A 27,227-nucleotide genomic window follows, 5' to 3' on the forward strand; every position below is an offset into this window, starting at 1 on the left:
TGCAGAAAACAAACTTGTTTTAGCCATGGCGCTTAGCATATCAGGGGTTCAGACCTCTCAGCACCTACCCTTCCTCTCCAACAAATGTGACGTAGAGTTTGTTTCTTTGGAGCTCTTTCCGAGAGTAAGCCATCACCTGATTAAAAGTGCCTTCCAGCAGGTGGTCGCGCCTTATTATTAACCTACAATGAGGTAGAAGAAAGACAGCCAAAAAGTTAAAATTGGGACTGCTGGAATTTTAAAATTACTATTTCGTAAACATTGGTCACAGATAGTTATTATCATATCTTATCAGTTTGTGAAGAACAAACATGAACCAGTAGAAACCCATTTGACCCATTATTTTTCATCATTAAAAAGTTCCATGGGAATAAAAATGGGCAGACAGTGGCTCAATTCAGATGTCATAGCAAAAGTTCTTTGCAGAGAACCAATGTGAAAAGTGTGTGAGAAGTTTGCAGTTTTCTGCATAATTCATTGTGGGAGAGAAATTCAACTCAGTTCACAGTTAAAGGTAAGCTTACCAAATTACATGCACATACACAAACACATACTAAATGCTAATTTGGGGAATAATCAATACTAATCAGGATCTTTACTGGAGATAATTGCCTGCAGACACACTGCTATTTTGAATTATACCGCAAAGTTAGTATAATTATGCTCACAAGCGAGTGTGTCTTGCTTGGAGAAATTAGCACTGACCAAATAAAACTGATATCACTGTGCTTGCTCCAGAGAGCTGCTAATAACCACACCTGGGCTGATGTTATATATTTAAAAAGTAAGGCCAATTTTTCACCACATCTGGGTCCTAAAGAGGCTTAAAAAATTGCAACATACAGAACTGTAAACATCAGAAGCAGGGCAAAAAAAATGAGAGGCACAAATACAAGATGGGTGACACCTGGCTTGACAGCAGTACATGTGAAAAGGATCTAGGAGTCTTGGTTGACCACAAACTTGACATGAGCCAGCAGTGTGACGCGGCAGCTAAAGAAGCCAATGCAATTCTGGGCTGCATCAATAGGAGTATAGCATCTAGATCAAGGGAAGTAATAGTGCCACTGTATTCTGCTCTGGTCAGACGTCACCTGGAGTACTGTGTCCAGTTCTGGGCACCACAATTCAAGAAGGACACTGACAAACTGGAACGTGTCCAGAGGAGGGCAACCAAAATGGTCAAAGGCCTGGAAACAATGCCTTATGAGGAACGGCTAAGGGAGCTGGGCATGTTTAGCCTGGAGAAGAGGAGGTTAAGGGGTGATATGATAGCCATGTTCAAATATATAAAAGGATGTCACATAGAGGAGGGAGAAAGGTTGTTTTCTGCTGCTCCAGAGAAGCGGACACGGAGCAATGGATCCAAACTACAAGAAAGAAGATTCCACCTAAACATTAGGAAGAACTTCCTGACAGTAATTGCTGTTCGACAGTGGAATTTGCTGCCAAGGAGTGTGGTGGAGTCTCCTACTTTGGAGGTCTTTAAGCAGAGGCTTGACAACCATATGTCAGGAGTGCTCTGATGGTGTTTCCTGCTTGGCAGGGGGTTGGACTCAATGGCCCTTGTGGTCTATTCCAACTCTATGATTCTATGATTCTAGGGATCAAAATATCAGAACAGATTTTCAGCTGGTTTCATTCCTAGTTTTATTGGCATATGAGGACATGGGGGGGGGGACTCCATACCCTCCAAGTGCCCCAATTTTCCAGGGACAGTCCCGGAATTATGAAAGCCACCCCAGCTTCAGATTCAATGCCAGAATGTCCCTATCCCCCCACCAGCACTACCAGTGCCGAGCTTGGGGAGGAGGATGAGCCAGCGCTTGTCCTGAGCGATGGTGGCAGTAGCTGCTGTGAGGAAGCCTCCTCTTGCTTCTCCAGGGCCTCTCCATGGCTGCTGCTTCCCGCCTCCTCCCTTGGGCAGCTCATGGTGGCTGCAGGAGAGCTGCCAAGAAGAGGCTGCCACCACCGAGGCCCAGCCCTGGCTCTGAGGGGCAGGCAGAGTGCGGGGGGGGGAGAAAGGGGGAGCAGAGCGAAAGAAGAGTGGCAGTCAAAACAGACTGAATATGCGTATTTGGCAAATCTATAACAAATAGAGATCAAGAAGATGCAGACTATAAGGAGGATTGGAAACCCTTTGTTGAATATTTAAAGAATTAGTGTAAACATGTAAAGACACAGGTTGGATCTGAATGAGGAACAGCTGTAAAATATGTGCTGGAGAATATAGATGACGTAGAATAATCATAATATGCAGCAATTTTAGAAAATAAGGGAAAGCAATGGAGGGGGGGAGGGGAAGTCAAATCTGAAATGAATGTGAATTGGGAAAATACGTATCAAATTTGTAAACTTTTGAAACCTAAAATGTCTTTTTTTTTTAAGAAAAGAAGGGGGAGCAGAGTGGAGCATAAGGAGTCTTTTTTATGTTTTGTGTGTCTGCATTTAATCCTGCTGCTTTCTAAATTTTATTTGCATTGGTGTATGTTTTTCTTTTTCTAAATCTACCAAATAATAAAATAAGATTGGGATTAAAGAATTTTCTCAGGACATTGGACTGTGTGCTGTGTCCCATTTGGGTATAGTGGTGGCACCCACCCTTCTTCTGACAGGAAATGCTCAGGGGTCAAGGGGGTCAAGGGGGTCAAGGAGGGAATGAGAAATGTCCCTATTTTCATCTGAGGAATGTTGAGGCGTATGGGCTTTGTATCTTGGGCTTTTCATTAGCGCACCTGATTATGAGGGGCTGTGCCAGCACCTACTGTAGAAGGAGGCCTTTAGGCGACTGATATTGGTTTTATTATTTATTGCATTCGCATCCTACCTTTTTTTGACCAAGGAGCTCAAGGTGGCATACATGGTTGCCCCCCCCCCCATTATTTAATCACAACAACAACCACCCTGGGAGGAAGGTTAAGCCAAGAGGCAGTGACTGGGGTCAAGGTCACTCAGTGAACTTTATGGCCGAGGGGGGAATTGAATCCTGGCCTCCCAGGTCCTAGTCCAGCACTCTAACCACTACACCACACTGGCTCTTTTCAAACTTCCATGGCTCCAGAATAAGTACAGTGTTTCAGCTGATAACAGAGGTATACAAGATTCTTTAAAATTCATATCATATCAAGCTGAAATGTCTTCCCAGATTGCAATGCCTGAACATGTCCTATAGTATGCCTACAACCTTCAACCTTCTAATAATAATAATAATAATAATAATAATAATAATTTATTATTTGTACCCCGCCCATCTGGCTGGGTTTCCCCAAGCCACTCTGGGCAGCTTCCATAGAAACCAAAAAAACACTAAAATATCATACATTAAAAACTTCCCTGAACAGGGCTGCCTTAAGATGTCTTCTGAATGTCAGGTAGTTGTTTATCGTTTTGACATCTGATGGGAGGGCGTTCCACAGGGCGGGCACCACTACCGAAAAGGCCCTCTGCCTGGTTCCCTGTAGCTTTGCTTCTCGCAGTGAGGGAACCGCCGGAAGGCCCTTGGCGCTGGACCTCAGCGTCCGGGCAGAACGATGGGGGTGGAGACGCTCCTTCAGGTATACTGGGCCGAGGCCGTTTAGGGCTTTAAAGGTCAACACCAGCACTTTGAATTGTGCTTGGAAATGTACTGGGAGCCAATGTAGGTCTTTCAAGACCGGTGTTATGTGGTCTCGGCGGCTGTCCCCAGTCACCAGTCTAGCTGCCGCATTCTGGATTAGCTGTAGTTTCCGAGTCACCTTCAAAGGTAGCCCCACGTAGAGCGCATTGCAGTAGTCCAAGCGGGAGATAACTAGAGCATGCACCACTCTGGCGAGACAGTCCACGGGCAGGTAGGGTCTCAGCCTGCGTACCAGGTGGAGTTGGTAGACAGCTGCCCTGGATACAGAATTAACCTGCGCCTCCATGGACAGCTGTGAGTCCAAAATGACTCCCAGGCTACGCACCTGGTCCTTCAGGGGCACAGTTACCCCATTCAGGACCAGGGAGTCCTCCACACCAGCCCGCCCCCTGTCCCCCAAGAACAGTACTTCTGTCTTGTCAGGATTCAACCTCAATCCATTAGCCGCCATCCATCCTCCAACCGCCTCCAGGCACTCACACAGGACCTTCACCGCCTTCACTGGTTCTGATTTGAAAGAGAGGTAGAGCTGGGTATCATCTGCATATTGATGGACACCCAGTCCAAACCCCCTGATGATCTCTCCCAGCGGCTTCATATAGATGTTAAAAAGCATGGGGGAGAGGACGGAACCCTGAGGCACCCCACAAGTGAGGGCCCAAGGGTCATAAATGCATTAGATATGGAGAAAGGTTTTCGAAAAGTATCTGACACGTATAGGAAATGCTTATTTTAAAATACAGAATTGGAATGGTCTAATTTCACATTCTTTTCAGCTCCCCTTCAATAGAAGCACTCAAGTGTTCAATAATATTTCAATCAATGCAGCCCTTTTAGGAATGGAACATTACCCTTTTCTGGATTCTCCCCTTGAACCTGCATAGCTAGATCAGATGGCATGAGCAAGTAATCAGCAATTAGGGCTTCTCCTGGCGCAGGGTAGCATATTCTGCCGATGACACTCGTCTAGATTTAATTGTTTAGTTTTCAAAGCTATGAAAGAGGTTTGGGACAGAAGCCAGCCTGAACTTTCAAGGCTGAGGCATTGCATATTTCTGACTATCCCTTGGAAAAGGGTATAGATAGGCAAGTCTGCTGCCAAACCACTCAGAATGTGAATTGCACAGCCCAGCATCAGAAAATTATAGAGGTCAGATCCCAAAATATTCAGAAAGCATGGAAAGGAATACTGAGAAATAAAAAGCTTTATGAAAGCCTTGCTTTTCAATACTGGTGGGTGCCTAAAAGGCACACTAAAGCCCAAGGTGTTGGGGCTGGGAGACAAACTATCAACTACTCCACGAAAGCTCCTTTCTCATAGGGAAAAGCAGATCTGAAAGGGGCAATTTGTACTGAATAAGCGGGGAAAATGAGAGTTTAAATCTTTTCATGCCTCTCATCTTTCGACTACTATTCCTCCCCAGCAGAGCTTTCCTTATTTTGTTTTTATTCATTTTCATCTTTATACTGCTTAACATGGTTGAATTGAGATATATCTTTGTTTACATTAGAACATATGACATGCAACAATTACATAAAATCAAAATTAAAACAACAATAAACACTCAGATAAACATTTTCCCAACAGGGTGTTCTCTATGGGGCTCTGGAAATGTATTTATTATTGAGCACTGTCTGACACCTTGCAGGAGACCCTCCACTTCTATGGGAGATTAAGGAGAGATAAACAAAGGTCCTTCTTCACACAGTGCATAGTCACAGGGCCAAGGGAAGGCTAACCGGCCCCCGGTACGGGGTGTCAGGGGCGTGGCAAACCGCCCCCCTGGTGCATGTGTGTGTGCCACTATGTACTGCGCATGTGTGTGCGTGTGCCGTATGTAGCATGCACAGCATGTAGTGGCACCGCGCATGCGCCGAAGGGCGGTTTGCCGACGGTGCTGCTCAAGTGCCGTATGGATGGTGGTGGGATCCCTCCGCTGCAGCCGCGAGCGGAGGATCCTATATGTGTGCGATGGCAGCGGCAGTGTGAGCCCCCCACGGGGAGCCTTCTTGTCACCCCCCTTAGAGATGGCACCTGGGGTGGACCGCTCCTCCGCCCCCTTCCTCTGCCACTGCATAGTAAAACTGTGGAACTCACGCCCCCAGGAGCAGTGATGGTTCATCCAGACTTCCGCTTGTCCCACCACTTTCCCCCAGGGAAACCCTCTCTTTACTGCTCAACTGTAGCAAACACCAGTCGGGTTTTGGGCAGATTGATGTTTGTTCTAATTCAGCATTAAAGAGAGGGTTTGCCTGGGGAAAGCAGCAGGGAAAACAGAAAACTGCTTGGATCCATGCGTAGAAAGCATGGGAGAAATGGATGCTGTGGGAACAGCCTGATCCGAAAGACTATTCTTATGTTCTTATGCTGAAAATCCTGTCTCCATGGATAAAGCTACTCCCAGGGAGAAACAGCTTTAAATACATTCAATTCTCCTTACTTACGTGTAATGTTTTAGTTTGGCCCAAGTATCAGCGATGAAAGTCAATATACACAGCATCTATATACAACATGAATTTAACTTCTGGACTTGTTATTAGAATTTTGATGGGTTAGAAATCTTGCCCGGTTGCACAATTTTGAGTGAATGTTTTGAGTAAAAGACAGCAGCAGCAGCAGCAGCAGCAGCAGCAGCAGCAGCAGCAGCAGCATTTTCTCTGAGCATGTGTGCTTCAGCTGCACAATTGCCAGAAGCAGGACTGTCCAGGGAAGAAGGATGTCTGGTATGTTGGGCTAGGAGCCCTCCCCGCTTTCCTCACCCCAGTCAACTAGTGGCTCTGTGATCTCTTGTGATCAGGAGCTGCCTACATTCAGAACAATGGACCACAAATCACAAACATACCCCCCTAGATGACACATGATGAGTGGGAGATGTTTCTTGCTTCCTATGCCCCAACCTACCCATCCTGAATGCTCAAAGATCATAAGCTGCATATTTCCCCCTTTCCTTTGTGTCCTATCCTTGATTTGTCTCTGTAAACATTCCCAACAGGGCCCCTCCCCCCTCAGGAAAATAATAGAAAGGGTTCAATAACACACACTTACTTAATTTTACCTGGTCCCTGACCAAATCCTTTGGCTTCTAGTTTCCGGTAAAAGTTGCGAAGCTTGGCTTCAAAATCTCTCCTGTAAGGAGAGGGAGCTCTTGCACTGGCCCGCTGCAAGCCTTAGGGGGGGGGGGAAACAGAAGATTTAAAGAAGCCTTGCAACTTCGTACAAGCAATGTTTTCCATCAACATTGGCTAAGGCACCAAACACATTTATTTCACAGGGACAGCATACGGCCTGTTTCAAATGTTTGGAAGCTGACACGCAATTGCCTCGGGGAGCATCTGGGGCTGTTGGAGGGCTTCAAAAGGATTTCTTTCCATCAGAATACTCACCATGTTAGTTTCCTTAATATTTTTAGGGCCAAACTAGATGTGGTTGGGGGGGGGGTGCAGTACATTTATCGTTCATGTATCTGCCCTGTAGAGATACAAAGTGGGTGGGTGGGGGGATAGCTGCTTTTTTGCACCCAAAGGGACACATGCCCGCTGAATCTCCCCCACCCCATTGCTTCAAAAGTGATTTTATTCTCTGCTTACATACTTCTAGCAACATATCTTGAAATAAAAATATAGCCACTTAAGTGGGGGGGAGACAACATGGTAGCCCCCCCTTTCTTCTATCACACAAAACATTTTGAGAAACAAGAAACAAGCATCTGACCAGATAAAATTTCCCAGTGCTATACCTGGAGAATTCTGAGGTGATGAGCACGGTGAACAGCGAGGAGAAAAGCTGTAGCCAGGATGGAAAGCTGCTTGAAGAGGGATGTAAGACATAACGTCTTCTTCAAAAAGGCTGGCAAGGTGAGAAATGGGAGAAGCTTGGTTCATTTGCATGCGACAAATGCACACAAATATGCAGTTTGGGGAATCTGTAAACTACAATAATTAATTTGTCCACCACTTTGTTATGTTTTAATAGGGAGCATTGTAATGATTAAAATCTGTTTTTAGAGTTTCAAATCCCCTCCAGCCCTGAGCAGTCACTCCCCCAAAACAAGCAGACCACTCTGGCGAGACAGTCTGCAAGTTGGTAGGGTCTCAGCTTGCATACCAGATGGAGCTGGCAGACAGCTGCCCTGGACACAGAATTGACCTGCGCTTCCATGGACAGCTGTGAGTACAAAATGACTCCCAAGCTGTGCACCTGGTCCTTCAGGGGCACAGTTACCCCATTCAGGACCAGGGAGTCCTCCACACCTGCCCGCCCCCTGTCCCCCAAAAACAGTACTTCTGTCTTGTCAGGCTTCAACCTCAATCTGTAGGAAATAGCCTCAAAAAAGATTAAACAATAAAATTATCACTTTAAAAAAATACAAATACAATTTTAAAAATACAGTTAAAACCACAATAGACTAATACAGATTAAAACGCATACAAGCTTTCTAAACCAAATAAGAATGTCTTCAGCAGGCGTCAAAAAGTATACAGTGAAAACACCTGCCTTGATATCAGTAGGCAGGGAGTTCTACAGTGTCTTTGCTGCCACACTTCCTCCTGCTACTCAGTCAACTCTACAAACGATAAATCATGCCAGAGCCCCACTCCCTGAACTGTCATGAGATGATTGAGGCTCCCTTAGACCTAGTTTTTTCAGTCTATCCTTTTCTGTGAGTTGGGCATAGGCTCCAGGCTGCCCCATACCTAGGTCTAAAAACTGGACAAGAGAAGCCTTTTTACATCAGAAAACTATCAAAGGAGGACATCAGTTGATAGCCAACTGAGTAATACTCAGAGTAGATGCTATTTATTTCAACGGCGCTGCTCAGAGTATGACTAATATGGCTATAATAACCTAGAAGTATGAAATACAGACATACTTTTGCCAATATTTTCATTTTACCTGAGGTAGATCTAGATTTTTTAAAAGCCAATTTACAAGTTGCATTAATTCTAGAGATGTTCTTGCCTCTCTTATAAGGAACTCAGCCCTGATATTCTCTCAGTTGTGCTTGATACATGCACAGAAATTCCCCGGGATTTGGGGTGTGTCTTGTTGGGAAGCAGCTGGAAGTGACCTGCTTAGAAGCGGGATGAAAAGTACACAGTTGTTGCCAATTTTATTACCTCAGTAGTATTACTAAATCTGCATCACAGGACAACTTCTCAAGCCCATGTGTACCTTCTGTCCGAATGTAGTGGATCTTTTCCCTGTAAAGTGAGCAACACAGAAGGAAGTTGCAATGGTACTAAGGAAAACAAAGATGTACCTGGTTTCTGCAACACCAATTCTGTTTCTCTTCAAAAAGCCGATATAAAAATAGCTAGTGCTGAGAAATAATCTGAATGCTATAATCAATGTCTTGAGTCAAATCAATTTATGTTCCATTGGATTTTGTTTGCAGTCCAGAATGTGTCAGAGAAGGGAATGATGTCAGATTGTCTGAAATTAAAACCTCACGTGAGCATTAGCTATAAATGTGAGAAACTTTTCAAAGAAGGCTGAAGAATGGGGAGAAAACCCAAGGAAGTAAGGAGGCAAGATGCTCAGAGGCTAAAGAGGAGGTACAGAGTGAGAAAGGGGTTGAAAAAGAAGAACCTGAAGGAAGTGTAAGGAAAAAGAAAGATACTTGAGGAAAAGGTAAGAAGGGGCAACAGGAGTAGAAGGCTTTGTAAAACCTGGAAGTCGTGTATGGAATTTCACAGTCCTGGTGGTAGCAGGGAGACACAGGAGGGCACAGAAATGGGGGAAAGTAGGCAAATTTCTGTGTGTCATGGCTTTCCCCCTTCTCTGCCGCCTGTAGCCTGGCAATCTCAAGGGGATGATAAGGCTCATTTCTTTTTCTGAAGCAAAATTGTGTGTCCAAAATAGCAATCACCAAGGGCCCACCTTTTAATGTTGCAATTGCATGTAATGTGAGCTTAGCAGCCAGTTTCCCAGTTCTAAAATAGGAAGAGTGATTTGCAGAGGAAAAGCAATCTGCACTGGAGAGAGAGGGTGCCTAACTCTCCTGCAAGAGCTCTCCCTCTGCGGACAGTTTTTACTCCTACTGGGTTTCTAGACCTTTGTTTATCTCAGATACAAGGGTCTAACATACATTTCCCCCCATGGTGGTGGTGGTGGGGGATGAGCTAGTGGAAGAGCAGTGAGTGGAAGAAAGGCGAAGCATAATTTCTTGTTGTTTTTCTGCTGCCAATCACCCCCTCCTTGGAATACTTTGAACTGGAACTAAGGTTTTTTCGAGATGCTCCCTTTTGTCTAGCAAGCGATTTGGCTTAGAGCATGGGAGCAAATTCAGTGGAACCATGTCAAGTGAAAGAATAAGCTTGGCATAAGGCTCCCAGAGTCCTTCGTTTTATGCAATTCAGGATTAATGTGTTATATACCATGGAAGAAAAAGCCAGTGGGAATTTTTATTAAAACCAGTCTGCTGGACAACCAGAGGCCTTTGGCCACCAGTGACCTAAGATGCGAGTTGAAGAAAATGACCTAAAGATGAATGGATCATGTTACAAATCCCATTACACACCTTCTGTCTCAGCCTTGTAATAGTCAAATCTGTTCATTGCTAAAAAGAAGATACAAGGGTTTTTACTTCTTTGAGGAAGGAAGAACTATTACTTAGGTCAGGGTGTTGTTGTTTTTTAAAAAACAAACTGGAATAATTTGATGGTGCCTACAGAAATGTTCATTTTAAATGCAACAGGAATTATTGACTTGTATATTTTAGTAAGAAGATTTCTGTTGCTGGAGCCAAAGTAAAGTCTCTTTTGACTAGTTTACAGAACTAAATAAGACAAATTGGCAAGCAAGGCTAGAAAAAAATTGAGAGAATGGGGAGTGAAGGAAATTGGGCAGGGGTGGGAAAAAAATCTCACTACGAAAATCTGGATATTCTCTTTTATATTTGTAATAAAACAGAATTTATTGATAGCCTAGACCACAGTGGAGTTTGCAAAAATTAACATCCTTGACAGGTGACCTGCTTGGCAGGGGGTTGGACTCGATGGCCCTTGTGGTCTCTTCCAACTCTATGATTCTATGATTCTATGATTCTATGATTCTAGGTGACAGTTAAGTAATGCTACTTCCATCAGCTCAGGGTCTCTCTGGAAATCCCAATTCATTCCACCATGTGTGTGTGAGAGCCCATTCAATAAACCTCCTGCTTTTGCTGCCTGTCTAGGACGGCAACAATGGAGTTTCTACGGTTGTGTGTGTGTGTTAAGGTTCTATTGGAGGAAACTGGTTTCCTAGATCCATTTCAGTTGGGAGCTTAGGCCCGGTTTTGGCACAGAAACTGCTTTGGTTGCCCTGTAGGATGATGTATGTCAGGAGAGAGACAGGGAAAATGTGTCCTTGTTAATTCTCATCAACTTCTCAATGGCTTTCAATACCATCAACCACAGTATCCTTCTGGAGCGGCTGTGAGTTAGGAGTAAGTGGCACCCTTTTGTGGTGGTTCTGGTCCTACTTGGATGGTCGTTTCCAGAGGGTGATGCTTGGGGAGTGCTTTTCAGCCCCATGGAGCCTTCAGTGTGGGGTTCCACAGGGCTCAACTCTTATCTGTTCAATATCTTCATGAAACACTGAGTAGAGTCATCTGGGTTGTTGGAGTGTGTTGTCAGCAATATCCTGATGACACAAAGCTCTACGTATCCTTTTCATCTACATCTGTGGCAGCGGATGTGCTGGACCATTGTCTTGCCTCAGTAATGGACTGGATAAGAGCCAACAAATTGAAGCTGCCAGGCAAACCACTCCTCTTTCCCCAGTCCTTTGGCTAATGAAACAATCTATGGCCTTTTAAACTTTGGGGGGGGGGGGAGTTACTGTTTTGTTTTTATTTCATGTATTTTCTGTTTTTATACAGTAAACAGCCCTGTGATCCTCGGATGAAAGGTGGTATAGAAATTTAATAAATAATAAAAATGATAATAATTAATCACCTTGCCCCAACCATAATATGTGGCTGTTGGGCTGTGTTTGGCTCAAGTATCCAAGTTGTGACTCAAGTACCCAGGGTTTTTTATTATATTTATACACCGGAACAAGAGGCTTATTAGACTTATGCATGACTGGGGGTTATTCTGCTGTTATAAGCATTGCTTACAATCTGCTTTTCAGCACATAATGCTTTGCCACTAAAATATCTGTATTAGTAGTCAACAATATTTTCCATATAGATACTTTATATATAGCAGAGATCTTGCTTAAACTGGAGATGCCAGTGAATGAATCTGTGACCTTGTGCATGTAAAGCCCATTCTAGCACCAATCTATAGGTCCTCGCATTTTACATGCAGCAAAAGTATGAAATAATTTAACTACAGAAAGCTGTACCTGAGTGCATGATTTCTTGCCAAACTTGGCTGACGCTCCTGCAGCATTTCAAAAATGTTGGGCTGGCGTAGAAATGCAACAATTTTATCATTGTATGCTGGATTGGAGGAAAGAACACAAACATTATGGAAATTTCAGTTAAAGACTTATTCTGTTGTTTTAGCATTTTTAAACATTAAAGCACTTGGGTGCCTTGGTAGAAAAGGTAACATGTAAAGTAAGTAAATAAATTTTGTTTAACAAATAATGAAACCTATTCTAAAAGATACACAGCTTACCAGGATTCTGGGGAGAACACACACACACACACACCCCACCACCGCCGCCATCACCCCGCCCATCTGACTGGGTCGCCCCATCCACTCTGGGCAGCTTCCAGCATATACAAAAGCAGAATAAAACATTAAACATTAAAAACTTCCTGAAGCAAGGCTGCCTTCAAAAGTCTACAAAAAATTATATGGTTGTTTAACTCTTTGGCATCTGCCAGGAGGGCACTGGCATTCCACAGGGTGGGTGAGACTACCAAGATTCACTTCTTGCAGCAAGGGAACCGCCAGAAGGCCCTCAGAGCTGGACCTCAGTGTCTGGGCTGAACGGCGGGGTGGAGATGCTCCTTCACATACGCATGTACAATACAGATACATATATATCACTGTAATAGAATAGTCACTTCCTAGTGCATATAGGAATACTCCATATAGGAATACTCCGGAATGCCCATACGTATGGATGCAAAGGACACTGTACGTCCCATTTTCTGCCAAGGAAATAAGGGATTTATAATCCAACCTAGGATTCCCTTGTGTAAATAAATGATGCTTTTGACATCATTTGCCACCCACCAGGCAATTTCTAGGCTTCAGGGAACTCTTCCCTCCTGCAACCTTTCGCTCTTCTCCAAGACACTTGGGGAAGGAAAGCAGGTTTAACAGGTAAAGGTGTGGAGAGATACAAGCCAATGAAAGCTCAGCTGAAGAAGGCCTGCTTCTTGGGGGGGTGGGTTTTAAAATACGCTTGGAAATTCCTAGAGCCGTCCAGGCTACCTCACCTAAGGGAGCAGTTTATTTATTCAAAGCTCTTTTATCCCACTTCATCATGTGTTCGAAGTGACTTGCGTATAAAGGGCTGAAGTAAACGCTCACCAAAAGGTGTAGATCTAGGAACCTGAGTGAATGCTGAAAAGCTGCAACAAAGAAGGAGGGAAGCTATGATTTGAAGTGGAAAAGCAGCAGGCAGGAGGGGGCACTCAATCCTTCTCCTGCCCACTCCTTTCGCTCTGCAAACCTAGATGTGACACACCCACCCACTGCAATGGAGCTGAGAGACTTGTTTCAGCCATTCACCCTCTCTTTCTCTGCATAGGATCACAATGAAAAAACAAGAATACACAAAAATACGCAAGATGCTGTGGTGAGAGACTTATAAAGAGCTACAATGTGAACTCATTGAAAAGCAACCATACATACCCAGAGGTAAAGACTCGTGATGGTGCTGATTTCGAATTGCGGTTACAAGACTGTTGCCTGGCCTGGTCAACAGAGAAACTCCTCTGTTTCGAGAGACCTCTGATGCCTAGAGGGATAGAACCATAGAATTGAAGTGTTGGAAGGGACCCCAAGGATCATTTAGTCCAACCCTGTACAATCTTTTGCCCAAGGTGTGGGGGAGGGAGGTGCGATTTGCCCTGAGATTAAGAGTCTCACACTCTACTGACTGAAGGGTTCTGTTCTTATGCCTTACTTGTCCATAAATCCCAGTCATATACTAATCCAGGCAGACACAATATGCATGTGTTCCCAGCTGCCTACATACATAACAACAACCAGGCATTCAACTCTTATCCTTTATCCAGTAGACAAGACTGTATGCAGTTAATTTTTTTTCAAAGAACTGTAATCTCACCAAACATCTGTTGGGAGGTAAAGGAAGAGGGGCTGAATTTAGCTGCTCTACTCCTCCTCCCTCCTTGCCAGCAGATGATTAAGTATCACTGCTTTCTGAAGAGGATGTATGCGCCTCAGTAGCTATGGACTTCCCATTTGGATCAGGGCTACTCATTCTGTGTGCAGGTTTTCAGCCTCAGACAGCTGATTTTTCAAAATCAAAAATATTAATAATTATCTACGGCATTTGAGCATTATTGCAACAAGAAAATGCACATATTCAAGGAGCTGGTGTTAAATTCAAGGTTTCAGGTGTACCTATTCAATCTCTGTATCACAGTAAAGCACCAGCTCTATTTAATTATCTATTTATAAAAAGTAGCTAAATGTGACAAATCACTTCTGAAAAGGAGAGCATACATGTAGCATATAGGTAATGAGGAACCAGCCAATATAGCAACGTATGTGTTGAAAAAGAAATTGCTGCACACTAATGAGAGAATTTTAAAAAGATGTTGCCTACTATTTAAAATATAAACACGCTGTGTACTGTCTGCTAAGAAAGGAAACTGCCTGCTTTTGAGTCCCTCTCTTTTGTATGTGACAGGCACCATTATATCAGTCTCAGTGTAGTTATTCCTATTGCGTTCAGATAGATTTAAGCACTTAACAAACCAGCATGAAAATTGTCACAGAAAGATTGCAGAACAAAGCCCATAGTTCACCTGAACAACAAAGATGACAAAGCTGGTAAAAGGTAAGATCCCGGCTTCCAACCATAATATTTCTTTGCAATTTGGGACACAAAGGAAAGAAGAATTAGTGAACCCCAGCTTCTAAGAAATGTTGGAGAACTGTGTGCTGCAATGAAGGCTGGCGCTGAGCGTGTGTCGGAAGGATGGGTCTAAGAGCCCGGAGGTACCAAGGAGTCTTTTATGTTTTTCTGGCCTTCCTTAATTAGCTGCTCCTACTTTGTTAGAACTGTCTTATGGCCCATCCAGCTACTATGCCAATGCACTCCAGGCCAGAACGGTTGGTGTTCCCACCAAGGCCTGTGCTTTGTGTCTCTGTGTTTTGTGAATGACAGAAGGACCCACACCCTGAGGTTGTGCATTCTACAGAAAACCTAGGCAACTGTATAATCTGTGGACTGGCAGCACCAACTCTAAGGACAGGCAGCTGCAAATAAAAACATGCATGCATGCATCATTTTATTTGTATGCTGCCTTTCCATGCTCAAGGTGGCTTACAACATGGAAAAAAGTACATTACAAAAGTAGTCATAAACAATAAATAAAACATCAAAAGGTACACAACCAAATTAAACAATTGCCACATAAATCATAAGAAGAACTAAAAGTAAAGATACAAAACAACAACAACAATAATAATAGCAACAACTCACCCCGCAACCCTCCACTTCCCAAAACTCTTAAACTATACCTCAGTCCCAGAGTCTCAGCCTCAGCTTTTGTAGCTGGAGTCAGTCAGGGCCCCTCCTTCCCAGGCCTCGTGGGAAAGGCCTGCAAGGCAGGGAGCAAGTCTTCCAGGACTCAACAGCCAAGATACAATCTGCTGTTGACAGCCAGCAAATGAATTGCTTGGAAACAAGCAGATATAAATCTGTTCTAATCACTTTACAAGATATGAAGGCTGCAAGAGGTACTGATAGCTGTGCTGAAGCTAATATCTGCAGCAGTTTATAATGTCATTTATTTTTTGTACCACACTGGCAACTCATAGCTGGGCAAGCTCTGTCTTTCTTTATCACTACGATATGCCTTCTTGCCCCCTCCCCAATATGGCTTAATCCATAACATTTAATCTTCTGGAATTTTTCTTTTCTTACTAGACCATGTTAGGGTGAGTATAGCCTGCTCCTGGTATCTACCAAGTATTGAATGGGCTGAACAGGGGTTCAGTTAATAGGGTATATGTATCTGAATTCTAATTCATCATCATTCTCCATCCCAGGTTTCAGGCCACAATATAATTTATTACATATCCAGCCACTTCCTACAAATTATAAAGCTAGCAAGGTGAATGCGAAGAAATTGCTTTGTTGTGAATATACCCATTTATCCAGAAATCCTAATGAATTAGAGCAAGAAAACATACCTCTCCAGCACTGTAGCTGCGGAGTCGCTGAAGATGCTGTCTGTGAGTCAAATGATTGGGTAGGCGGCCATTTTGAAGTGGGATCCTGGGATCAATGAAAGTAGTAGCACGGCTGTTGTGGTCAACAAAGAAGGACTGTAATAAAATAATGTTGGAAAAGAACAATGATTATAATACTGATAAAGCAACCAGAGTAAACAATGTATTCAGCAGGATTCTGCATGGTCCTCTAAGGCATCTTGCCTGGCTCTTCCATTTGAACAATGAGATGTTCAGGTGTGGACTTGTTGCAAGGGGTCAAACCCTACAAAACCCTCTAAGTCTCTTGTCAATAAGACCCAGGAGCCGGGAGGAGATAAAGTCCAGCCATTTATTGATCCAGTGGGATATGTTCTGCAAAGTCTGGACCCCCTCCTAGTGGCAAGAGGGGGTATACATAAGTTTTTACAAAGCATTTCAATTTCCACCAGTCATATACATCATTACCTCATTCAAGTTGTTAGACAAATCCTATGCATAAAAGGACATCTCAAGTTGTTGCACTTGCACGCAGCTTTGATTCCCACCCATGGCCGTTGCATTGTTGCAAAAGCCCCTGTGTGCGGGAAGGTGAACTTTTCTATTAGCAGCACACGCAGGGGCTTACAGGCGTACACATTATCACATTTACTGTGGCCCTTTGGACCCCCTCCACAGACTGAGGTGGTTGTGGTCCATTTGTCCTTTGTGACTGCTCAGCGGCCTGACTGCCTGTAGACAGCCAGCACTGGCAGTTGTGTCCTATAAATGTATTCAGGTCCCCAAATTCATATACTTAGCCTATTAATGTGTATGCCACTGAATGACTCAGGAGGAGACATCTGAGAATAAGGCACAAACTTCAAAGCTAATCCATTTTAACACCTTGGGCATTCTTGGTCAACCTCATAAAATAAGTCAGATAAGTTTGCAGAGAACTCAATATTGTATAAATTATTGTACCTTGCCTTGTTGATCAGTTTTGATCTCCCAGCCGCGGGGAAGCTCCAGCCGTGTGTCAGCAAACATGTTGATGAAATTTACCAGGTCCCTGTTGTGCTGATACCGCTCAAAATTGCGAGCATCTCTGCGGATCTTTAGAATCATATGCTTTAAGCAGGTGCTGTTGGTAAACACTCGATAGGCACTCTGGATAGAAAAAGCAGGAGGGGAAAACAAAGCTTTCATGACTGCAAATGTGTCAACTCTAATGACCTTTTCCAGAATATGTTTGAATCATACAGGCAACCCCCTCCCCCAAAACTCTCTTGTCTGAAATAGTAAATCATGTAACTGTTTTTAAGAGCCTTGTGAGCTGCTAGACTCCAAAGTCTGGTTATTTACAGAAGGGTAGGCTTCTCTTTTAATAAAGGGCCCAAAGAATATGCATTTAATACAGGCAATGATCATTTCATTTGCGGGTTCCATTCCTTCCTGTCCCCGTTCCATCCCTCTTCCGGGTCCAAAGGACCTGCTTGTCATTTGGACACACCTAAAATGGTTGCTGCCTGTTTGTCTTTTCCCACATTAAAAGGTAAAGGGACCCCTGACCGTTAGGTCCAGTCACAGACGACTCTGGGGTTGCGGCACTCATCTCGCTTTATTGGCTGAGGGAGCCGGCGTACAGCTTCCGGGTCATGTGGCCAGCATGACTAAGCCGCTTCTGGCGAACCAGAGCAGCGCACGGAAACATCATTTACCTTCCCGCTGTTGCGGTACCTATTTATCTACTTGAACTGTGTGCTTTCGAACTGCTAGGTTGGCAGGAGCAGCGACCAAGCAACGGGAGCTCACCCCCTTGTGGGGATTTGAACCGCCGACCTTCTGACAGGCAAGCCATAGGCTCTGTGGTTTAACCCACAGCGCCACCCGCATTAAGAGCCTTTAAATGCTCAGCAAGAAAGTTCACAAATACCAAGATTATTCCAGATCAAATTGAGGCATGGTTGGTCTTAGTTGTCAGACTATAGTCACCCAGAATGCATAACACTACATCCTCCTGTGATTCAGTGGGTCCCTTGCCCCTGTAGCAACATCTGTAAGAAAGAGCCATGTGGCTCTGGCAAGTAAGCAGTCGTTGCCTGAGGGCCTATGGTATTGGCATGGGAAGGAATCATATCATTTGCCTCAACCTTCCAGTTCCTTCCTACAGATATTGCTGCAGTGAAATATCATGTAGCCACATGGAAGAGGCTCTCACATTGCTCCAGCACAAATGTAACTTGCTAAGTATTTATGATCACACACAGGGAATGATCATTAATTTCTGGAAATATATGATAATGTTCTTGCTATTTAGCTTGGGGTTGGGATTACAGAAACTTAGTAGTACAAACTCTGGAATTCCACCACCAGCTCACTGACGATTTTAGTAGCTCTCTGAGACCTTAAAAGAGACCAAAAATTTCATAGGTTTTTTGAAGCCTTCAAGTAAAGAAGAGATCTGTTTTCCATTTCAGCTCCAGCTGCTGGATAATATTTTCCAATTCAATTTTCATGGCCATAATTAATGCTTCTAAATTTTAATTGGAGTTTGCGGTTAAAATATTATAACGACATTAAGCCCAAATTTATGTAGCATATTATTTTTACATAAGTGGAATTTGTATGACTGCCTTAACAGATGTTTCAGCAGGTCGTTCTGGTTTCTTTGGCAGAATCAAATTCATTGTTGTAACAGAAAAGGTGCTGCTCTGTTCAAATTAATTTGATACCTGCTTTGATGTAAGATCTACTAATATAAAGTGAAAGCCACAGAAAGTTCAAAGAGGAATATTCAGATTAATCTTAGACGTTTTCTGAATAGTATTTGAATCCCCTGACCAAACCAAAACTAGATCTTAAGAAAACTGCTTATGCTCTACCAGTCATTCCAACATACTTCTCAGAGAAACCTTGAAATGATTTTTAAAACTGTATTTTGTTTCTGCTTAGCCAATTATGAGGGGAAAGTGTGCATTTGCCAAAACAGTGGAGATATGTATACTTTCTTGCCTTGTGACAGTGCAGTTTTCAAGTTTTCAACTTGCTGGGGAACTTCTTTGCATCAACTTGCCTACCAAGAAACCCCTGAACATCTGCCAAAGAGCCCCAGGATAGTGCACAGTATTCTCAAATGCATTCTAGGGCATAGAGTCAGTTCATCTATGGCACAAAAATGGCCCATAGCTGTCAACATTTCCCTTTTCTTGCGAGGAATCCTATTCGGAATAAGGGCATTTCCCTTAAAAAAGGGGAAACGTTGACAGCTATGCAATGGCCTTGCATGAATGAACAAGCAACCTAGAATACATTCCCATTTGGCTGCATGTTTTAGGGGCTGAGATGTGTTGATTTAATATTTGTATTCTGCTTTTCCAACAACAAATGTTGAGTTCAAAGTGGTTCACAATAATCACAACACCATTTAAAAAGCAGCAAGCACTGCAACTGCTATAATATCAAACACAAAAGCATATAAAGCAAACAACAACAAATTCATCAAAACAATTAATGCAATTCAATAAAGTCACAGTAACGCCCTGATAGCATTGCAAGGATACTTCCTCATCACTTGGAAGCTTCCTTCAGAACAAAAAAAAAAGGGGGGGGGTTAGCTTTTCAACACTGCAATGGGTGGAAGCCTCATTCACTGTCATGAAGTATAGAAACTCACATGGAACTATGCTTTTAAAAACCATTTTGGGTGGGTGGGAGATCAGTAATGCCACACAAGTTCTCTCTTGGGGAGGTTTGTCTCCTACTACTGATTTTCTCCTTGAGGAACCCCATGTGAAGCTTTCAAAAGGCATTCCAGGATCTGAAAACCTCTGTTCTGAGATACTTGGTTAGGGTTTGGTAAAATACTGATTTAGTGATTATTTTACATAGGAATGTGTTAGGAGTGTTCTAGCGTGGAGAAATGGAAAGAGTATGAATTGTACATATGACAAGCTAGTGGCCTTGCTAACCAAAATGTTGCATAAGGAGTATAATGTAGATCCAGGTCTATTAAGGCAGAAACAGATGAGCACAGTAATTGTCCAACATCTTCTGAAATATCTTAGCAGTGAGAAAAGCTACCTTTATGCATTATGATTCCCCTTGAACATGCATGACGCAACAATACAGTGGTACCTCGCAAGACGAATGCCTCGCAAGACAAAAAACTCGCAAGACGAAAGAGTTTTTCGTTTTTTGAGTTGCTTCGCAAGACGAATTTCCCTATGGGCTTGCTTCGCAAGACGAAAACGTCTTGCAAGTTTGTTTCCTTTTTCTTAAAACCGTTAATACCCAGGGTGGGTATGGGAAACCGTGCTTCGCAAGACGAAAAATTCGCAAGACGAAAAAACTCGCAGAATGAATTAATTTTGTCTTGCGAGGCACCACTGTACTCTGTTGTGGATCAATGACTAAACATCTCATTGTAGTTAGGTTTAGTGATAAGGTTTGATATCATACATTTTCAAACCATCAAATGCTCCTTTTTCAAAAAGGAGGCACATGTAGAGGGGTTTTTGCAAACCATGCTGCTGGATTGCTGCAAAGCCAAATTTCTTCTGCATGACCATCCAGGTGAACAAATTCAAGTGGGGATAAATTTATCACTTGGATAATTCAGTTGTATTTTCTTCCCTAGAATTCAGTTCTCTCTCTGCAATTCTGGTTTTTGCATAGTTTCTCCGATCACTTTCATTCTCTCTTGTACATTCTCAATTGCAGAGAGAGAACTGAAGTGCCACCTGGATGCTGCTATCAAAGTATATCAGCAATTTGCAAGATAACTGAGGGTCAAGCACTTACATAGTTTGCATGCAGCACCGTGAAAAACTCAGGGTTGGTGATGAACTTTACAGCTGGAGACTGCAGCAACAAAGTGATTTTTTGAGAATTCACAGGAGAAACAGGTACTTCTCTTCTAATTTCTGAAAATAAAAAGGCTTCCATGTAATATACAGCAAGAGAACATTTGAATTTTGAATGACTATTCTCCCCTCTTCTGATTTCCCCCTCTGAAGCATGGCTTCTGGCCAACTTCCTGGTAGTTACAGAAAGGACTTGTTAATCCACGGCATGACCCGCCCCAACCAACCTGTGCTTCTTGTGTTTTCAATTCCTTATTTGTCGATTCCTTTAACTAAGTCTTGGCTTTTAGGCAACAAGTTCTTTCCAACTTAGTTTTATAAATAAATATCCAGTGTAAAAGTGAGTAGTTCTTTTTATCTCTGACATCCACAAGTATCTTTTCAAGTATCTTAACTTCTTGTGCATTTAACCTATTAAATCTTTTTCCTGATGTTATGGTTTTAGCTTTTTGTTAACCGCTCTGGGATTTTTAACAGTCAAGCTGCATATAAATTTTATGAAATAAATAAACCAACAGTAGGGAATATGGAAGAGCAATGACGCTTGGGACCCACCACTTACGGCCCCAACATAGACTTTATCACAACAGTGAGAACCAGACCCTCACTGAGGAGCACCTGCGAAATGTGACGCTCCCCTCCCCATCTACAAAGCTTGTACAATACCATAGTAAGAGGAGGACACCGACTCATGTAAAGGTCTTACCTGAATTTGGCTGGGAAGGGTCTGCCTCAGAATCACTTCCGCCTCCAGCGGGAAGCCTCTCTACCCTGCTGCTAACCACAGCGTCCTCATCTGTTCTTTCCGTAGCAATAGTTCGCTGAATATTTTGGTACCTTGATTTTGAAAAAGGGGAGGAAGTAAAATATGTTAGTCAGATGCACATTACAAATGAGGAGACCTCTGCATAGCGTTTTTGTGTCCTGCTTTTGGACTCTAAGCCAGCCTTTCTCACACTTGGGTCCTCAAGTGTTGTTGGATTACAGCTCCCATCATTCCTGACCACTGGTCCTGGTAGCTAGAGCTGATGGGAATTGTAGCCCAACAACAACTGGGGACCCAAGTTTGAGAAAGGCTGCTTTAAGTTGCTAGTTACTTTATAACTTTAGTGAACTGCATTTCGGCTTGGAAAACACCAAATGTTATAGACAATTACCGTATTTTTCGCTCTATAAGATGCACTTTTTCCCTCCTAAAAAGTAAGGGGAAATGTGTTTGCGTCCCGAATGCAGGCGGGAGGCAGGCGGGAAAAGCCCCCAAGAACCGCACACAGCCCCACGCAGCTCTTGTGGGTTTTTCTCCAGGAGGGAGAAGGGACTGGCTGGCCGCGTCAGTCCCTTCTCTCTCCTTGTAGAAAAGTACGCAAAAGCCGTGCGCTCCTTAAAGGGTGCGCGGCTCCTGCTGGCTTTTGTGGGAGGTGGGGGAAGGGACAGAGGGCAGCCCCTCAGGCCCTTCCCCCACCTCCCGGAAAGGCCCCCAAGAGCCACACTCCCTTTCACTAGCTGCGTGGAGTGTGTGTGTGGCTCTTGCGGGCTTTTCCCCCGAGGAAGGAGAAGGGTAGTCCGTCAGTGATGGGCTGCCCTTCTCCCTCCTGGGGAAAAGCCTGGGATGCATGCAGGCTCTGCTCAGCGCTCCCTTTGAAAATCTGTTTTTTCCTTGCATTCCCCTTCTAAAAACTAGGTGCGTCTAATGGTCAGGTGCGTCTTATGGCGCGAAAAATATGGTGATTGAAAATATTAGAACAAAAGGACAAGAAATCTATCAACAAATAGAACAGTTTGGAAGGCAACACTGAAAATACTTGAGTGTCTTTTGAAAGTACTGGGAGAATATGTTTTCAGTGTACATCTAAATTCCAACAAAGCGTGGCAAGCCTCCCTGTACAGCTGAGTGACAAAGCCGCAAAGAAGGCTCACTCAGTTGTTTTCCTGTTTGATTAAAGAAGCCCTCTCTGCCATGAGCAGGAAGGCAAGAACAAACCTGGGCTTGTTTGGAGTGAGGCAAACCATGAGCCTGGGCAGCATCAGGACCAGGACAGGTGCAAAAGAGCTATGGTTTTTGCTCCATGCACAACCATGATTACTCCTTCATGCTTAGCCACGATTTGGCTTAGTGTTATGTGTGGTCATTGCCTGTTGTTATTTTGAAGTATTTGGGCACAGTGAATTAACTATGCATGATCCCCTTAAGTAAGTGCAGCCTAACAGGAAAGAAAGACAGAAAGTGAAAGTCTGGCTCATCTTGGCCTGACCTTGTAGTCAGCTATGGTTGCCATAAATAAAGATTATTTATTTATTTCACAAAATTTATATACTGCTTGATGGTAAAAGAAAACTCGAAGCAGTTCATGAAAAAGGTAGAACAATAAAATTATCACTAAAAAAGTTACAACCATAATTTAAACCATACAGAAAGTTTTAACAACAATAGAATAGACTAAAACAAATTAAAACTCACATAAACTAAATAAAAATCTGGATAGACTTGTCTAAATAAAAATGTCTTCAGTGAGCGCGAAGGCGGCGGCCTGATAAAAATAGGCAGGGAGGCTCCAAAGTGTTGAGGCTTCCAAACTAAACAATGGAGTTCTTACAGATGTGGTGAAGGCACATAGTAAAACTGCAAATTCTGCCAATCAAAGCTGTCAAGTGGGAGCATATTGGGTAAGTCAATCTTATAGGTAAACTGAAGAAAATGTGAAACTTTGATATTAGGTAGGCTTACTGGCTTGGATTGGCAAATTTTGAGTATTGGTTCAATATTATTAGCTAAATATAATTAGGTAGTTTATATTTAATATTTATTAGAATTATGCTTTAGGTTTCTCAGGTGTTTATGGCATTTGGATTGGAATAATAATAATAACAGTAATAATAATAATTTATAATTTCTTATACCCCACTCATCTGACTGGGTTACCCCAACTACTCTGGGCAGCTTCCAACAAGAATACAAATCAAACAACAAAAAATCAAACATTAAAAGCTTCCCGAAACAGGGCTGCCTTCAGATGTCTACAAAAAATTATATAGTTGTTTAACTCTTTGACATCCTCCAGGATGGCATTCTACAGGGGGAAACGATATAAGGCTCCAAATGATTTCATTCTTAGTAAGGATGCAGGGTATTAATAATAGTAATAGTAATAGTAGTAGTAGTAGTAGTAATAATAATAATAATAATAATAATAATTTTGTTTTTAGGTTATTTCTTGGTTTGGTTTGATTTATGATTAGACAGTCTTGGAAGTTTTAATAAAATACATGAACTGAATTGGGAAAAAGGTGAAAATATAAAGATTTATGCTTGGCTGAAAGAGTAGACTGCTTTTGTTTCATTAATTTCCTCAATAATCAATGCTTTATATTTAACTTTACATGCACATACGCATATTAGCAAGAAGGTAAATAGCATAATAAAATTAGCTTTAAAAAAAACACTACAAGAACTAAGGATTTGTTGTTTTGCCTTTAAATATGCCCTTTGCAAACAAATTATTATATTTGGACTTCACACTAAATTAACATAGCTCTATTTTCCCCCACTCTCTCTTTTATAAGAACCTATAAACATTTTTATTCACTTCACAGCAGGCTGACTGAACAAACTTTCCATTCCAGTGCAGGCTGAGTTTTATGCCCCCCTCATGCAATAGCAGAACAAAAAACGTAGTTCACCTATTTAGAGGGATATATACAGTGCATAAGCTTCCAATTTAATTAGATGGTAGAAAAATCCCCTGTGGGCTAATAATGCCTAGGAAGCAAAGCAATGGACCAAGAGACTGCTACAGTTTAGTCAAAACTGTGTAAAGCAATCTTCAAGGTATTCTGAAAAAATGCCCCCATATGTGGAAAAAAACTCGAAACAGCTATGTGGATGCATTTGAAAAATCCAGCACTTTTTCCAAATGATAGTTGTGATGGTGGGTACATTTACTGTGCATGCATCATAATGGTGGTTTTCAAACTTTCTGTCCTCAGGGAGCCCCTAAAGACTGGTTTTCCAAGGAACTGCCACAGCATTCTGCAGAATATGTGCTCTGGGACACACTGCCAGCCTGATGTGCCTCGCTGCCCATTCCCTCTTCTGTAACTGGCTTTTGTTAGGCGAACAACCAGTCTTTCAGGGAGGCTTCCTTGATGGCCATCATTAAGCATCTCACTGAGATGAGTCGGTGCGTCCTGTATTGCTGCCTGAGGCAAAACGGGGAGGTGCCGCTCTGCCACTGCCACCACCAAAGCTTTCCTTACATGGCAACACCCAGAAAGCAGTGGCAATAACAGTGGGTTCTGGTGAGATCTCACACAAGGTCTCACAGAGTACATTTTGGCAAGATATTGCCAGTAGCTACCAGAGCTGCTGCCGGCACCCCTTCTTCACCAGCAGTGGGGCCTGAGGCATGCTCTCAGGGGTGCTGCTTCTTGGGCTCCCGCCACCTAAGGCAGCTGCCTCACTCAGCCAACCTCATGAGTAGACCGGCCCTACACTGAAAACCCCTTGGAACAACCCCAGTATGCTTTTCAATAGTTTCAAAACCATAGTTTTGTTTAGTCTAGACCCTAAAGGACCTTGAATGCTGTCTGTGCCAGCTGAAAAGAAGATGAGAGATGAGGGATGCCAGCAAACCCATCTGGCATGTCTCTACCTGGCAACCCTGAGGTTTTCTCAGGACTGGGAAAGGGAGAGGAAAACTAGCTGTGGTTTATCGCTACCTAGTTTTTATTTTGGGTGTGTTCTTTTTTCTGTTGTCATTGTGGATAAGAGATGGGAGTTTCTTGTTGTGGATGCTTGTGGGCAACCATTTACACTGTTCAGGGTGAGATCCTGGATGATGGGGGGGGGGGGTTGCAGTTGTTAAGTTACTCAAAAGTCACAGATTGAAGGTCTGTTGGCACACAGACTTTGGTTGTTTCATCTGTTTCTGTCTGCTTGAATGTTTTGTTTATTTTTACCTAGTCATTTGGTTAAATTGAAATATTAATTTTTGCTGCTGTAGTTTTGCTTGTTTACCTTGGGTTAGAATTGTGTTTTATTGGACCTAATTTTGTGGTTTTTGTACAATCAAGTAAGAGCGGACTGTAAATACTGCAAACAAACAAAAGTATTTTGTTCATTTTCATCTGAGGAAAAGCCTAGCAGTTGCACAAATCCTGCCCAGTTCATCTCAATATTTAAGCCTAATGCAGAAGGAATGTACATAGAATACTTTAAAAGGACCTTCATGGACCTGCCACAACCACCGGAGGGAAGAAAGGTGAGGCTCCAGGGAGGTCTCATTTATATGTTACTGGTATGACGTAATTGTGGCTTTCTAAAGGATAGATCCCACAATGTATTTGGCTGAAGGAATCTTATGGAATAAGTGAATCATAGGGCGTCTCCCTATCAGTCTTGCTGGACCACAGAGAAGTTTGGTGCCAATACAATTGTTTCTCACATAATTTTATAAAGGTGGGCTTTTATTAATTAAGTTTAATTATTCTGTTTGCTGTTTCTATTTTCCCTTAGCTTTCAGTTGTTTAATTACTTATTATTTGTTTAACAGGGTTTTTAAAATTGTTGTTAGCTGCCTTAAGCTCTTTTTATTCTAAAATAAAAATACCCCCTCCACACACCTCTTCCGGCACCTCTTTTTCTAGGAGTTCCAGCATCTCTATTTCTAGAAAAATAGTACTGTATGTAAGCCTAATTTGAGATCAGGACAGCATATAAAGGGGTGGGGAAGCCCTGTCTTTTGGAACGTCAGTATAGATCTGGACTGCAGAAGGTGCTATGTGCTGGCTGATGCAGGAGTCCCGTCCATTGCTGTTCTGAGGTGTCTTCAGAAACTAAATGGAGGGGCGTAAGCACTGTTGTCTTGTTTATTATTCTTATTCTTTCTTTCTTTCTTTCTTTCTTTCTTTCTTTCTTTCTTTCTTTCTATACTGCCTTTCTTCCAAGGATCACAGGACAATTTTCGATATAAAAGCACAAAAATACATACCATAGTAATAAACAAAAACAATAGCCCTGCCACACACAGTTTAAAAGACCACAGACTGTGCTAGGGGAAGAGGAATGTTTTTGCCTGACACCTAAAGAAATGTAAGGAAAGCACCAAGCAATGCTCTTCCCTGGGGAGAGCATTCCACAAGTGGGGCCACCAGAGAAAAGATCTGTTCTGTAGCTTTATGCCACAGCCCAGTGGTGGCGAACCTATGGCACGCCTGCCACTGGAGCCACTCAGAGCCCTCTCTGCACAGAGCCGGCAGAAGGTGAGGGCAGTGCATCGAGTCCTCCGCTCAACGTGTGTCCAAGTAGAAGCGCCTTGGATGGGGCGTCAGGGTGTGTGTGTGTGCAAAATGGAGCCACAACCTCCTGGGTGCGCGTTTTCCCTTGGAGAGCCTCTGCTGTGGGTGGGGAGGGC

At 43.0% G+C, this 27,227-nt stretch overlaps 1 protein-coding gene across 7 annotated transcripts in view; it reads right to left on the bottom strand.

Annotated features, from left to right (window-relative positions):
• The window catches only part of HECW1 (HECT, C2 and WW domain containing E3 ubiquitin protein ligase 1), a 202,406-nt gene that overhangs the window by 23,637 nt on the left and 151,542 nt on the right, over window positions 1-27,227 (bottom strand). For all 7 annotated transcript variants that reach the window (XM_082192708.1, XM_082192704.1, XM_082192707.1 and 4 more), the window contains 10 exons: window positions 21,524-21,654; window positions 20,756-20,877; window positions 16,937-17,122; window positions 15,956-16,090; window positions 13,421-13,526; window positions 11,952-12,048; window positions 8,735-8,818; window positions 7,354-7,463; window positions 6,663-6,783; window positions 69-182 (listed from right to left, as the gene is read on the bottom strand). In XM_082192708.1, coding sequence (XP_082048834.1) covers window positions 69-182; window positions 6,663-6,783; window positions 7,354-7,463; window positions 8,735-8,818; window positions 11,952-12,048; window positions 13,421-13,526; window positions 15,956-16,090; window positions 16,937-17,122; window positions 20,756-20,877; window positions 21,524-21,654 — 1,206 coding nt within the window. The remainder of the gene's footprint in view (window positions 1-68; window positions 183-6,662; window positions 6,784-7,353; window positions 7,464-8,734; window positions 8,819-11,951; window positions 12,049-13,420; window positions 13,527-15,955; window positions 16,091-16,936; window positions 17,123-20,755; window positions 20,878-21,523; window positions 21,655-27,227) is intronic.

Source organism: Podarcis vaucheri, assembly GCF_965113315.1.
Source record: "Podarcis vaucheri genome assembly, chromosome: 12".
Lineage (NCBI taxonomy): Eukaryota > Metazoa > Chordata > Lepidosauria > Squamata > Lacertidae > Podarcis > Podarcis vaucheri.